Source organism: Meriones unguiculatus, chromosome 3 (assembly GCF_030254825.1).
Source record: "Meriones unguiculatus strain TT.TT164.6M chromosome 3, Bangor_MerUng_6.1, whole genome shotgun sequence".
NCBI lineage: Eukaryota > Metazoa > Chordata > Mammalia > Rodentia > Muridae > Meriones > Meriones unguiculatus.
This window is the reverse complement of record NC_083351.1, coordinates 56,340,168-56,354,342: the sequence shown is the minus strand read 5'-3', so window position 1 is coordinate 56,354,342 and position 14,175 is coordinate 56,340,168. Positions and strand designations below refer to the sequence as shown.

At 37.7% G+C, this 14,175-nt stretch overlaps 1 protein-coding gene across 8 annotated transcripts in view; it reads left to right on the top strand.

Moving 5' to 3' along the window:
* Positions 1-14,175, top strand: part of Pals2 (protein associated with LIN7 2, MAGUK p55 family member) — a 103,402-nt gene that overhangs the window by 84,707 nt on the left and 4,520 nt on the right. For all 8 annotated transcript variants that reach the window (XM_021631098.2, XM_021631096.2, XM_060380015.1 and 5 more), the window contains 2 exons: positions 12,077-12,279; positions 13,927-14,055. In XM_021631098.2, coding sequence (XP_021486773.1) covers positions 12,077-12,279; positions 13,927-14,055 — 332 coding nt within the window. The remainder of the gene's footprint in view (positions 1-12,076; positions 12,280-13,926; positions 14,056-14,175) is intronic.

Below are 14,175 nucleotides of genomic sequence, written 5' to 3'. Positions count from 1 at the left end.
AGGTAGAAAGTTAGGTTATTCAGTGTAGATTTTCTTTTAACAGACACATTTTTTTGTTAGAAATTTCATGCTGGATAGTTGCTTTTTTGCATCTTAAAATCTTGTTGTATTCTATGTTTTTGTTTTCATTCATCTCAGATTCATTTTTAATTCTAGAAATAGATAAATGTAATGAAAAAGTTTTTTTTCTTCACACGGATGCTCTAGAAACTTAAAACATAATCTGATAATAAGTCAGTTACACAACACAAATCAATTAGTCAGTTCTAAAACTGCCTTCTTACCACAGCTGCCTGCTTACAGCCTTCTTCCTTCCTAATTGTTCATGAAAACGGTCACTGGGGTAAGCTAGAACCTTATCTTTTGGTCAAAAGTCATCATGAAAGGAAAAACCGCAATCCACTGGTTTTGGGTGCCATCTCTGCTACTACTCCTGTTCAGTTTTGTTCAGTCTTTCCATGTAAACCACCATTAGGCTTGAGTTAGCCATCTAATGTTTCTTTACTTCTGGAAGCTTACCACAGTGCTGATAATTTTTCTCTGCTAAGACACTTTCCTAAGGGTTCAGAGTTCTCCACAAGTATGGTGGCTGAACTATTCTCTTTCAAAGCAGAGACAGAGAATGTGCTGCCTGGCACCCAGCACTCAGGACTCTTGCCAGCTCCGTCAATAACGGTTACTCTCAAGCAGGTCCATCTTCACCTCAAAGTGTTGACTAGTCTTACTTGTGATTTCTTATTTGACCTATTTTGAATTATATTATTTAATTTTACATGTTTTTTTTTTTCCAGATTTTCCCGTTAGTGATGGTAATTCCATTCACGATGTTCAGAGAACACATGTAATTTTTACTCCCCATAAATTCCTTGGGAATTTTTTGTGGCCTCAGATAAAATCTATCTTGGAGAATGTTTCTTGTTCTTGTACACTTCAGAAAATGTATTTTATTGTTGACGAGAGTGCTGCATTGACATATTTAATCTGTTCAAGTCTTCATTTCCTCTATATATCTGCCCTCACCTCACCATCACTGAAGCCTTGAGGTATCCTGCTCTTTTGTTGATCTGTCTATTTCTCTCTTTTGCTTCATTTTTGTTTTGCTCTGTGTATTTGTAGATTCTACCGTTAGGTGCTTCTATGTTTATAAACATCTTACTTCTGGATGAATTGGCCCTTTTGCTATTGTAAATGTTTTTCATTTACAATAGCAATTCCCTAGCAATTCTTTGGTCTCCATGCTTGTTTAGTTTGCTCTGAATGTGAGGGTGTCTCTGGGTTGCTGTTTGTATGTGTGTCTTTTCTATCCTTTACTTCCAACAAACCTGTCTTCACATATAAAATGTCTTGGACAAAGCGCAGGGAATCTCATGGAAGAAGAGGGGGGTGGGGATAGAGAGACATGGGTGGGACAGGAGTTCTACAAGTAGACCAACAAAGGTAAAGAATCTGAGCCCAGGGGGTCCTCCAGAGACTGATGCACCAACAAAGGACCATACATGGAGAGGACCTAGACGTCCTGCTCAGATGTAGCCTGTTAACAGCTCAGTTTTCATGTGGAATTCCTGAGTAAGGGGAACAGGAGCTGCTTCTGTCATGAACTCAGTTGCCTGCTCTTTGATCACTTGCCCCTGGAGATGCAGCCTTACCAGGCCACAGAGGAAGAGGATCCAGGCAGTCCTAATAAGACTTGACAAGCTATGGGCAGATAGCAAAGGAGAAAAACTCCCCCTTTCAGTGAGCTAGGGGAAGGGATAGGGAGAGGGAAGGGTGGAGCGGAGTTGAGGGAGGGGGCTTCAGTTGGGATGTATAATGAATAAATTGTGAAAAAAGTTTAAAAAAAAGAAAAAATACTTTCATAAAGTATTTTAGATAGTTCAGTCACCTTTTAGTATTTCTTGTGCCAGTCTCTTCCTTTCAATTAGCTTTATCTATTTAATATAATTACTAATACTATAAATGTCCCTCTGATGTTGCCAGTTGCCTCCTCCTAAGTTTGGGCCTGTGTTATTGGGAATACATAAATGTTTCTTTCCTTTCAGGTGTGTGTCAGGAGAGGTGCATCTTGTCTTTGTGTCCTGTTGTTGATGCTGATGTTGGCCATTGATTTAGTTATTATGGCATTTGATAGATTTTTTCACTGCAATTCTGTAGCTTACACTTAAGCAACCTGTTCGGAAATACTTTCAAACAGTTCGCGGCAGACTTTCATCCAGTGATTTAAGCTTCTGTCACTAACTGGGCAATATAAAAGCTTTGCCTAGATTTGGAGGGACATCCGACTGCTCTCTCTTATTTGAGTACACAGATAGGCTTTATTTCTTGGTGTCCTGACCCGTATTATGTCTGCCAGCTAGTAAAAACTGCTTTGTTGAATGATTGAGCAGAGAAAAGAAAGAACCAGGTTTTATCTAGTCTCTGGTGCTCTGTGTTCCTTTTCCCTTCTTTACTTTCTGGCCTCTAGAAGAATCCATAACCTACTAGTTACTTTCATTTTTATAATTGTGTTGTTTTGTTAAACAAATGTCATTTTTAGGCATTATAAACAAAAAAAGGCTAGTCCTCATCAAAACTGAAGCCATGATTCTTTTTGTTGTAGTTGTTTTATATATTTACTTATTGCAATTTCTTCACTTTCTATCCCCACTGCAGCCCCCTCGTCTCCTCCCAGTCCTACCCACTCTCCCTCTTCTCCCCCTTTGCCCTTCTCTTAGACCTCCTCCACTTTTGTCTGACCCTAGCCTATCAGGTCTCAGCAAGGCTGGCTGTATCATTTCCTCTTTGGCCTGGTAAGGCTGCAGTCCCTAGGGAGAGGTGATAAAAGAGCCAGCCACTGAGTTCATGTCAGAGACAGCCCCTGTGCACCTTACTAGGGCACCCACTTGGAGACTGAGTAGCCAGTGGGCTTCCTCTGAACAGGGGGTCTAGGTCCTCTCCATGCATGGTTCTTGGTTGGAGTATTGGTCTCTGCAGGACTTCCTGGGCCTACGTTTTTTGTTTGTTTGTTTGTTTGTTTTGTTTTTGTTTTTTGGTTTTGGCTCTGTTCTCTTTGTGGAGTTCCTGTCCTCTCCAGGTCTTTCTATCTCCCTCTTCTTCGATAAGGTTTCTGGCACTCTGCCCAAAATTTGGCTATGAGTCTCAGTATCTCCTTCAATACCCTAGTGGGTAGAATCTTGATGTCAATCTTGTTCGCCCTTTTGAATGAGAATTAAGCATCTTCCCTAGGATCCTCCTTGTTGTTTAGCTTCTTTAGGACTATAGATTTTAGTATTTTTGTCCTATATAATATAGCTAATATCAACTTATAATTGAGTATATATCATTTATGTCTTTCTGCTTCTGAGATACCTCACTCAGGATGATCTTTTCTAGTTTCATCCATTTGCCAGCAAATTTAATGATTTCCTTGTTTTTAATTGCTGAGTAGTATTCCACTGTGTAAATGTATCACAATTTCTTTATCCATTCCTCGGTTGAGGGACATCAAGGTGTCCAGATTCTGGTTATTACAAATAAAGCTGCTATGAACATAGTTGAGCAAATGTCCTTATTGAGTGGTGGAGCATCTTTTGGGTATATACCTAGGAGTGGTATAGCTGGATCTTGAGGTAGCATCAGATTCCTAGCATCAGATTGATTTCCAAAGTGATTGTACAAGGTTACACTCCCACCAGCCATGGAAGAGGATTCCTCTTTCTCCACAACCTCTCCAGCATGCATCATCCCTTGAGTTTGTTGAGAATTCTCTGTTTAGCTCTGTGCCCCATCTTTTAAATTGGATTACTTGGTTTGTTGTTGTTTAGCTCCTTCAGTTCTTTATATATTCTGGATATTAGCCCTCTGTCAGATGTAGGGTTGAAGATCTTTTCCCAGTCTGTAGGCTGTTGTTTTGTTCTATTGACAGTGTCCTTTTGCTTTACAGAAGCTTTTCAGTTTCCTGAGTTCTCATTTATTGATTGTTGCTCTTAGAGCCTGTGCTGTTGGTGTTCTGTTCAGGAAGTTGTCTCCTGTGCCAATGAGGTCAAGGCTCTTCCCAACTTTTTCTTCTTACAGTTTTAGTGTGTCTGGTTTTATGTTTTGGTCTTTGATCCACTTGGACTTTAGCTTTTGTGCAGGGTGATAAATATGGGTTACATGTAGACATCCAGTTAGACCAGCACCATTTGTTGATGCCATCTTTTTTCCATTGGTTTTGGCTTCCTTGTCAAAAATTAAGTTTCCATAGGTGTTTAGGTTTATTTCTGGGTCTTCGATTAGATTCCATTGAGCCACCAGTTTCTATGCCAGTACCATGCCATTTTTATTACTGTTGCTCCATAGTACAGCTTGAGATCTGGGATGCAGATACCTCCAGAAGATCTTTTATTGTACAGGATTGTTTTAGCTATTATGGGTTTTTTGTTTTTTCATATAAAATTGAGAATTTGTCTTTCAGGTATGTAAAATATTGTGTTGGTATTTTGATAGGAATTGCATTGAATTTGTAGATTGCCTTTGGTAAGATGGCCATTTTCATTGTGTTAATCTTACCAACCCATGAGCATGGGATATCTTTTTATCTTCTGATATCTTTTTCAGTTTCTTTCTTCAGAGATTTGAAGTTTTTTTCATACAGGTCTTTCATTTGCTTGGTTAGAGTTACACCAAGGTACTTCATGTTATTTGTGAAGGGTGTTGTTTCCCTAATTTCTTAGCCTGCTTCAGATTTTTTTTTTTTTTTTTTAGTTAATTTTGTATCCAGCCACTTTGCTGAAGGAGTTCTCTGGTAGAATTTTTGGGGTCACTCATGTAATAGTATCACATCATCTGCAAATCGTGATACTTTGACTTCTTCCTTTCTGATTTGTATCCCTTTGATCTCCTTTAGTTGTCTTATTGCTCTAGCTAGGACTTCAAGAACTATGTTGAAGAAATAAGGAGAGAGTGGGCAGCCTGGCTATGTCCCTGATGTCAGAGGGATTGATTTAAGTTTCTCTCCATTTAGTTTGATGTTGGCTATAGGCTTGCTGTATATTGCCTTTACTATGTTTAGATATGTGCCTTGTATCCCTGATCTCTTCAAAACTTTAAATATGAATGGGTGTTAAATTTTGTCAAATGCTTTTTTGTTATCTAAGAGATCATCATGTGTGTGTTTTTTCTTTCAGTTTGTTTATATGGTGGATTACATTGATGGATTTTCATATGTTGAAACCACCCCTTCATACCTGGAATGACACCTACTTGGTCATGGTGGATGATATCTTTAATGTGTTCTTGGATTTGGTTTGGGAGTATTTTATTGAGTATTTTTGCATCACTGTTCATAGGAGAGATAGGTCTGAAGTTCTCTTTCTTTATTGGGTCTTTGTGCAGTTTAGGTATCAAGGTGACTGTGGCCTCATAGAATGAGGTTGATAATGTTCCTTCTGTTTCTGTTTTGTGGAGTATTGGTGTTAGCTCTTCTTTGATGGTCTGGTAGAATTCTGCACTGAAACTGTCTAGCCCTGGGCTTTTTTTGGATGGGTGACTTTTGGTGATAGCTTCTATTTCCTCAGGGAATATAGCTTTTTGATTCAGCTTTTGTAAATGGAATTTATCAAGAAAATTGTCCATTTCATTTACATTTTCAAATTTTGTGGCATAAAGGCTTTTTTGTAGTAAGACCTAATGATTGTTTGGATTTCCTCAGTATCTGTTATGTTCTTTTCATTTCTGATTTTGTTGATTTGGATGGTGTCTTTCTGCCTTTTAGTTAGTTTGGCTAAGGGTTTCTCTATCTTGTTGATTTTCTCAAAGAACCAGCTCTTGGTTTCATTGATAATTTGAATGGTTTTCTTTGTTTCTAATTTATTGAGTTCAGCCCTGAGTTTGATTATTTCCAGACATCTACTCTTGGGTGTGTGTGCTTTTGTTTTTTCTAGTGCGTTGAGGTCTGCCATTAAGTTGCTGGTATGAGATGCCTCGAATTTCTTTATGAAGGCACTTAGTGCTATGAACTTTCCTCTTAGCACTGCTTTCATGGTGTCCCATAATTTAGGGTAAGTTGTACCTTCATTTTCATTAAGTTCTAGGAAGTCTTTAATTTCTTTATTTCCTCCCTGAACCAGTTGTCACTGAGTAGAGAATTGTTCAGTTTCCATGTGTGTTTAGGATTTTTGTTATTTCTTTTATTGTTGAGATCTAGTTTTAGAAGATGGTGGTCTAATATGATACAAGGGATTATTTCAATCTTCTTGTATCTGCTGAGGCTTGCTTTGTGCCCAAGTATATGGTCAGTTTTGGAAAAGGTTCCATGAGGTGCTGAGAAAAAGGTATACTCTTTTGTGTTTGGGTAAAAGATTTGTAGACATCTGTTAGGTTTATTTTATTTAGGACCTCTGTAAGTGTCATTTCTCTGTTTAGCTTCTGTCTCAGTGATCTGTCACTAGGCAAGAAATAGGGTATTGAAGTCTCCCAATATTAAGATGTTGGGATCAATGTATGATTTAAGCTTTAATCGTGTTTCTTTGACAAATGCAGGAGCCCTTGTATTTGGTGCATAGATGTTCAGGATTGTGATGTCCTCCTGGTGGATTTTTCCTTTGATGAGAATGCAGTGTTCCTCTCTATCTCTTTTGATTAATTTTGGTTGAAAGTCTATTTTATTAAATATTAGGATGGCTACTCCAGCTTGCTTCTTGTGTCCATTTGCTTGGAAAACCTTTTTCCAGCCCTTTATTCTGCGGTAGTGTCTATCTTTGTTTCAGAGGTGTGTTTCTTGAATGCAGCAGAATGTTGGATCCTGTTTCCACAACCCATCTGTTATTCTCTGTCTTTTTATTGGAGAGTTGAGACCATTGATGTTAATAAATCTTAATGACCAATGACTGTTAGTTCCTTTTATTGTGGAGTTGGTGGTGATTATGTGTTTGTGTGTTTCTTTTGCTTTTTCAAAGTGATGGTGTCTTTACCCTGAATTTTCTTGGGTATAGTTGATTTCGTTGGATTGGAGTTTTCCTTCTAGCACCTTCTATATAGTTGATTGCTACGTATATATTGTTTAAGTTTAGTTATGTCGTGGAACATTTTGTTTTCTCCATCTATGTTGATTGAAAGTTTTGCTGGATATAGTCTGGGTTGGCATCTGTGATCTCTAAGCTTCTGCATGATATCTGTCCAGGTCCTTCTGGCTTTCACAGTCTCTATTGAGAAGTCTAGTGTGATTCTGATAGGCTGCCTTTATATGTTACTTGGTTTTTTTTCCCTTGTTGCTTTTAGTATTTTTTTTTCTTTGTTCTGTAGAGTTAGTGTTTTGTTGATTATGTGACAGGAGGAGGTTCTTTTCTGGTTGGTCTAGTCTATTTGGTGTTCTGTAGGTCTCTTGTATGTTTATGGGCATCTGTTTCTTAGGATTCGAGAAATTTTCTTGAAAATATTTTCTGGGCCTTGGAGCCTGGAATCTTTTTTTTTTTTTTTTTTTTTTTGTTCATTCCTATTATTCTTAGGTTTTGTCTTTTCATGGTGTTCTTGGATGTTTTGTGTTTGTAAGGTTCGATTTTACTTTTTCTTTGAGAGATGTGTCAATTTCTGCAATTATATCTTCAACTGAGATTCTCTCTTCCATCTCTTGTATTCTGTTGGTGATGCTTACCTTTGTGGATTCTCTTCTCACCTGAGAAGTACAGACGTCGGGGTTTTGGGGTCCACAGTACAGCCTGCCAGTCACCCTGCTCCCACTGCTGAGCTGCTGTTCAGATACACTGCATGGTTGGCGCCATCATCATGGATCTAGCAAGCTAAATTCTGAAGCCATGATTCTAATTCACACTTTAAACCTTCCTCACAGCTCCTCTTGATTCTATAGCTGCATTAAGAGAGGTGTGGTATGAGTTACTCTTGTTACTTGATTTATATCCTCCTCTGCTTTGTGAGCCATATTTTAAAAAGTGAGTACCAAAAGGAAAGAGAAAGTAGTGTTGCATAAGACCTTGCTTGCTGGAGTTCTTTGTCCTGAATGTCCAAAGAGTGCATCTTCGGTGTGTTTGTTTTTTTTTAAGAGTCATTGGAGATTTCCATACTACAATTTTTTTTTTTTTTTTTTTTTTTTTTTTTGGCCAAGGGCATTAGAGTTTCTAATTATTTCCTTGGAACCTAGCCCCAAGCATTTATACCATAATTTCTGCAATCATCCCTGAACTGCTGCCAAGAAATCACATGCACACCCTACTCTACTCTCCAAAATAGTAAAATCCACGAATATTTCAAGTTCCACAGAATTTTGCATATAACCCATGCAGAGCCTTCTGTGGATGCTTAAGTCATCTGAATTATTTATGATTTCTATATATAATGTTAAGTGGCTTATAAGTAGCTGTTAAACTACATTGCTTAAGGAACAATGACAAGTGAAAACATTTTGTTCATAGTCGGTACTGAGAAGTCTTGCTTTTTCCAGAGCTTTCCCATCCATGGTTACCTGACTCTGCAAGTACAGGGCTCCTAGATACAGGGGGTTAGCTAATTCGTTTCCACTTACAGTCTGTGTGGAGCACCTTCAGAACACTTTGGAAAGGCAGGCTGTCTTTTGGACATGCATATGTAAACATGCATTAGCTTAGAGGAAATTTGTTATTTATTTTACCATTAGTGGGAGTACAAACCACCTCGGTGCTGACATTCATTATAGGCCTTGAACATTTTTCTGAGAAAATAATTTTACTATATGGAAAAGAAAAGAAAACAGTGCATTTCTCTTTAAACCTCAGAATCACAACTCATTGACTCCTTTTTGGATATATATAAACTAGTGTTTAATAGATGACCTCAAAACCAGGATGAGTATGTGTTGGTAAACTGCAAAAGATTGTATTCTTAATATGCTAGCATATGTGTAGGATTCAAGTGAAGTCTGAGACTCAAGTTAAAATTCCATTTAGCATTCTGTTTACATGCTTAAGGAAAGCATTTAAAGCCAAGCGCAGTGGTGCATACCTATAATCCTAGCATTCTGGGAGGCAGAGGCAGGAGGATCTCTGTGAGTTCAAGGCCAGCCTGGTCTACAAAGGGAATCCTGGACAGCCAGGGCTACACAGAGAGACCCTGTGTCTGTAACGGGGGGGAGGGGGCATTCAAAGGTTCTTACCCTGACTTTGTGCTTACAGAGCCGTAGCCCCTTGTTGGGATCACCTCCGCGTGCCACCTCCCACTTTGCACTCTAGTCTCTTCTTCAAGCGCCTCCATTCAGTATTTATGACTTTGGTTCTTACCTTGTCTGGCTGCCTGAAATGCTCACCTTTTGTATTTTCACATGCTTGAAGTGTACTTTTTATTCAAGGGAAACCTCAGAAACTCCACCTGATCACTCAAGTTAATGTAGCTTCTCCAGGTACCTAGTAGTTGTGGTACAATGCCTGAATTCTTCTCATTTGAAGTGAGATTCTTCAGTTCCTACTGTCAGCTTATTAAAGTGTATGTCACAAGAAAACAGATCCTGTATGTCTTTTGTTCTTTGACCTACTACTAGAACAGGTTTCTGTAGTAGCAGGATGCCCAATGCCCAAATATGATGATAAATGAATCACCATCATGAGCCCTTTCCAGCAACAACATAAGCATAATCTTATAGTTAAATAAAAATCCCTATTCAGAAGTGGACAGAGGACTTCCAAAATTGCAGATAAGCACAGGAGAATATACTCAACATTGTTAATCATTGGGGAAACCTAAAAACCACACTGTACCAGTTGATAACCATTCAGATGGCATGGGGAGTTAGCATAGTGGGAAGGAGGAATTATATAGGAACACAGATTTTGCAATGATGGGAAGACTCTGCAAGTAGACACTGTACTGCTTTCCTGGTCCACAGCAGTCTGGATGTCCTTCATGCTACTGAATGGTATACTTCAAAATGTCTAAAGGATAACTTTTGTGAATAGTTGATGATCAAATTTTTAATGTGATCAGTAGTGTCTATTTATATAAGAATATAAATATATTAAAGTACTGTATTTTTTTAATCTGTTCAGAGTTATATCCCTACCTTGAGTACTTCAGGTAAGCCTGCAGTAAACTCAGCAATGAAAGTGTCTCTTGGCTGTAGAGTGGAATTGCATAATTGTTTCTATACAGAATTGTAGTTCACATTGTCAGGTGAGATTGATGGCGTTATGGTGGCTTATTGTAATTTTTAAGCATATTATAGAAATAAAATAGAAAAGCAGTATTGTCTCAGAAAGATAAGCTATAAATCCTGTTTTGCTTTCAGTATAAAGACCTTGGGCTTGGTTAACACATGAACTGTTTCTTTGTTGACTTCTTCCTGCTGAAATTGAGAATTTTGCCAGAGTCTTAAAAACTCACTAGTAAGAAGTCACTCTAGTTGTGTGATAAGCCTCAGGAATAAATGCAATCCTTCCCTCTCTCTTGCGAAAATGAAAAGGAGTTTAAACATGACAGTACCTTTAGGTTTTCTGGTGCCCCCTCCCCCTTTCCTTTTTGTCATGTTCGGTAGAGAGGAAAATCACTTGTAAAACCATTTGCTCTGAACTGGAATTCTCTGAGTGTGTTGGGAAGTGGTGTGTGTATATGTGCATCTCCATACTCATTTCAAGCAACAGTTCAGTGGTTTCAAAGCAGGGCTACACCAGAAGATGTCACTGAACCAACTCCTTGTATGGGCTTACTGGGAGATTGAGAATTCCTTTGGACATTTTGTCATATGCTCTTTGGTGAAGTTCCAGAAACAGGTTTCATGATTTATTTTTTGATTGTGGAAAACTAAGCCATCTTTTACGTTCTTGAAATTAGGTAAACTTACAGAGAACAACATTGTTGTACATAGTGGTCTCATTATAAATTAGACCTTTACCTAGAGTTTAAAGTACCTTTTGTTTTCTTCTAAAAGTTTTCTTGCTGTCTTATGCTTGTTACCCATAATTTTAAAGTGTGTCAAATTTTTATTTATATCTCTTATTTTAATTTCAGATACTTAACAATCTCTCAGATATTCTCCATTTGCTTAACAAAAGTAGACTTCAGTCAGGCTTAGATTCAGACTAACTTGAAATACTACAAAAAATATTCTCTTCCTCAAAGCTACTGTTAAATTTGGCAGAGTACACCTTTTAGAGATGTCAAAGGTAGTGATAATTCATTCCTAGCACAGACCGTGTTGTCAGCATGGCATGCTTGAAAGCATTCATAGATGTAAATACCACATAAAATGGTCACTCACCACTGGGATATTCACTCTGATTTAGAAACCATAAGTCAGAGTACAGAGGCTAACATACCATACTGATGCTTATAAAATCAAATATTTAGCACTTGGGAATATCAGAAAGCAGGAAACCAAAAGAAAGCTTAGTTCTTGAGCAAAAATTAAGAATAGATATCCTAATTTGTGGATAGAATTGCACTTCGGAAAATAGTCATTACCAACTAAGAATGAGTGAACTTTGCTTACCTTTGGGTAATCAGTTAAGAAATGTTTAGCTGGCCAGGCGGTTTTGGCTCATGCCTTTAATCTCAGCACTTGGAAGACAGAAGCAGGTGGATATCTGTCTGTTTGATTCCAGCCAGTTCTACAGGTATGTTCCAGGAAAGCCAAGGCTACACAGAGAAACGCTCTAAGGGGGAAAAAAAAAAAGAAAAAGAAAAAAAAAAGGTTTATCCTGAAAGGAGGGCTATCATAGAATCTTCAAGAAAAAGGAGAGTGCCATTCATAAGGAAGGGCAGCACAAAGACTTATTTCTAAATAAGTATTTTTAAATTTTCAAGATTAATTAAGAATCACATTTTTTATAATACAACATTTATGTTGGGAACCATCTTTTTAAAACATTCTTCTAAATTAGAAATCAATAAGCATTCCTTTTCAAGGGTCATATAATTTGTGTATCATAACTACAGTTTTAGTAGAAAAGAAAACATGGACAATGAATAAGCAAATATACATGGCAGTAGTTCAAACTTTATTAACAAAACCAGAAGACAGATCCAGTATGGCTAAATCCCTATACTAAGTGAACCGTGCAATGTTCTCCCTATATGTTTTAGTCTATATTTTACACATTGCAATTTCTTTGTGCAAGATTTCAACATTATTTCATTCTAGTTACTTCACGGAAGCCAAGAGAAGATGAGAAGGATGGACAGGCATATAAATTTGTGTCCCGATCAGAGATGGAAGCAGATATTAAAGCTGGAAAGTATTTGGAGCATGGGGAATATGAAGGAAACCTCTATGGAACTAAGATTGACTCTATTCTCGAAGTTGTCCAAACTGGACGGACTTGCATTTTGGATGTCAATCCACAAGTGAGTTGAATAAATTCCAAAGCTGTTGTTAATTTTATTTTCCTAGGGAGTTTTTGTCTGTGTGTGTAGGGTATGGGAAATGTTTTTTATCAAGGTAGAAATATGGCTTTTTCTGAATTACATTATGAGACCATAGTTAGATACGTAAGTAAATGTCAGACAACTAAGACTTGCATAAAACCATGGGATTGAACCTGCAGAAGTATAGTATTTACTTGATCAAGTAACATCAAAAGCTTTATACATAAAACTCAGGGCTACAAGATTAAAACACAACTAAGTCATTCCCTTTTACTTTTCCTGACATATGAAAAGAAAACGTTCATTTCACTCTCATTACTGTGCTTTGCACATCTCTTCCCATCTTTTACACTCAGGCCAACTTCACTTTTCTACTCAGAGATAGGTAATAATTTGGTACATACCTTCTTAGTCATTTCAGTATGCCTTAAGTATATGTGTATAACAAAAGTTTCTATTTTTGTTGCTTTTAACATGGATGAAACAGTTTTACGTAGAATTTTGAGCTTTTATTGATCAATTTTGACAATTTCTTACATGAGAATAACATTCTGATTAACTCTCTTTCCTACACCCTCTCCTCTTTCCCTCCCATCCCCATCAGCTTTCCCACCCTCTATTCCTACCCGTGCTAGCATTCCCACATTCATGACTTTTAGCTTCATTTTATAATTCTTTTAGTTTAACCATGACCATCTGTGTGAACATTAGATTAGAACTATTCACTAGAGCCGAGTAGGAACAAAGTTAAAGGCAATGACTCCCCTTCTCCCTGAATCTGTCTATCAGTAGCAGATAGTTTAGGAGGGAGGCATGAGATCCTGAGCCCTCCCACCACCCTTGCCTGACTGTTAATGAGCCCATCCCTTGCCTGACTGTTAATGAGCCCATTCTTGAGCAGACCCAGCCAGGCCATCCACAGCTATTTGTGATTTCATGATTGCAGTCACTGTGTCTTGCTCAGAAGATGGCATTTCAAAGCCCTTCTCTCTATCATCTGATCCTTACGTTCTGCCCCTTCTTCTGAAGTGTTCCCCAAGTCTCAGAGGGGTTGATATATGAATCTCATTACGGCTAAACACTCATCAGTCACTTATTTTCAGCACCTTGTACATCTATGGGTCCACATTCACCACTGTTCACTAGAAAAGAGTTGTCTCTGATTAAGGCCAAGAATAGCATTTATCTATTGGTATAATCATAAATCTTTAGAAGGTATCTTGATGGTGTGTTGATTTAGCTTTTTTTAATTAGTGTTTCTTAAAATATTTTCATCATTTTCTGTGGCATTTTTTATTTGTAAGTGTTACATAATATTTTAATTGAATAAATGAATGAATAAATGAATATTCAGTACTAAGAGAATTCTACAATTAACAGATTAGGTATCCGGATCACTAAATTATATACCTTCCTTTTAAGAGGAAAAAAGTAATAACACTTGATTTTACAACAAAGTAAACGGGTTGGCATTTTAGGGAAATACTGTGTAGAGGTGTGACAGGGGGGCACAGGCAATAAATTATATCCTTAACCTTAGGAAAGAGATAGTAGGCTTTGCTTTGTGGACAGCACATTTCAGGTTCTAACGTTCTATAAATTGGTTTGTAATTCTTCCTTGCACAGGCACTGAAAGTTTTGAGGACATCTGAGTTCATGCCTTATGTGGTATTTATTGCTGCTCCAGAGCTCGAGACCCTGCGTGCCATGCACAAGGCTGTGGTGGATGCAGGGATCACTACCAAGCTCTTGACGGTAGGAGGCTCTTCCCAAGTTAGCACTTTTTATTTTTATTTTCTTTTGAGAATGTTTAATCCCAAATAATCATACTTAGGAAGTTACTGCACTATGTAAAATACTACAGAATGAAAAGTG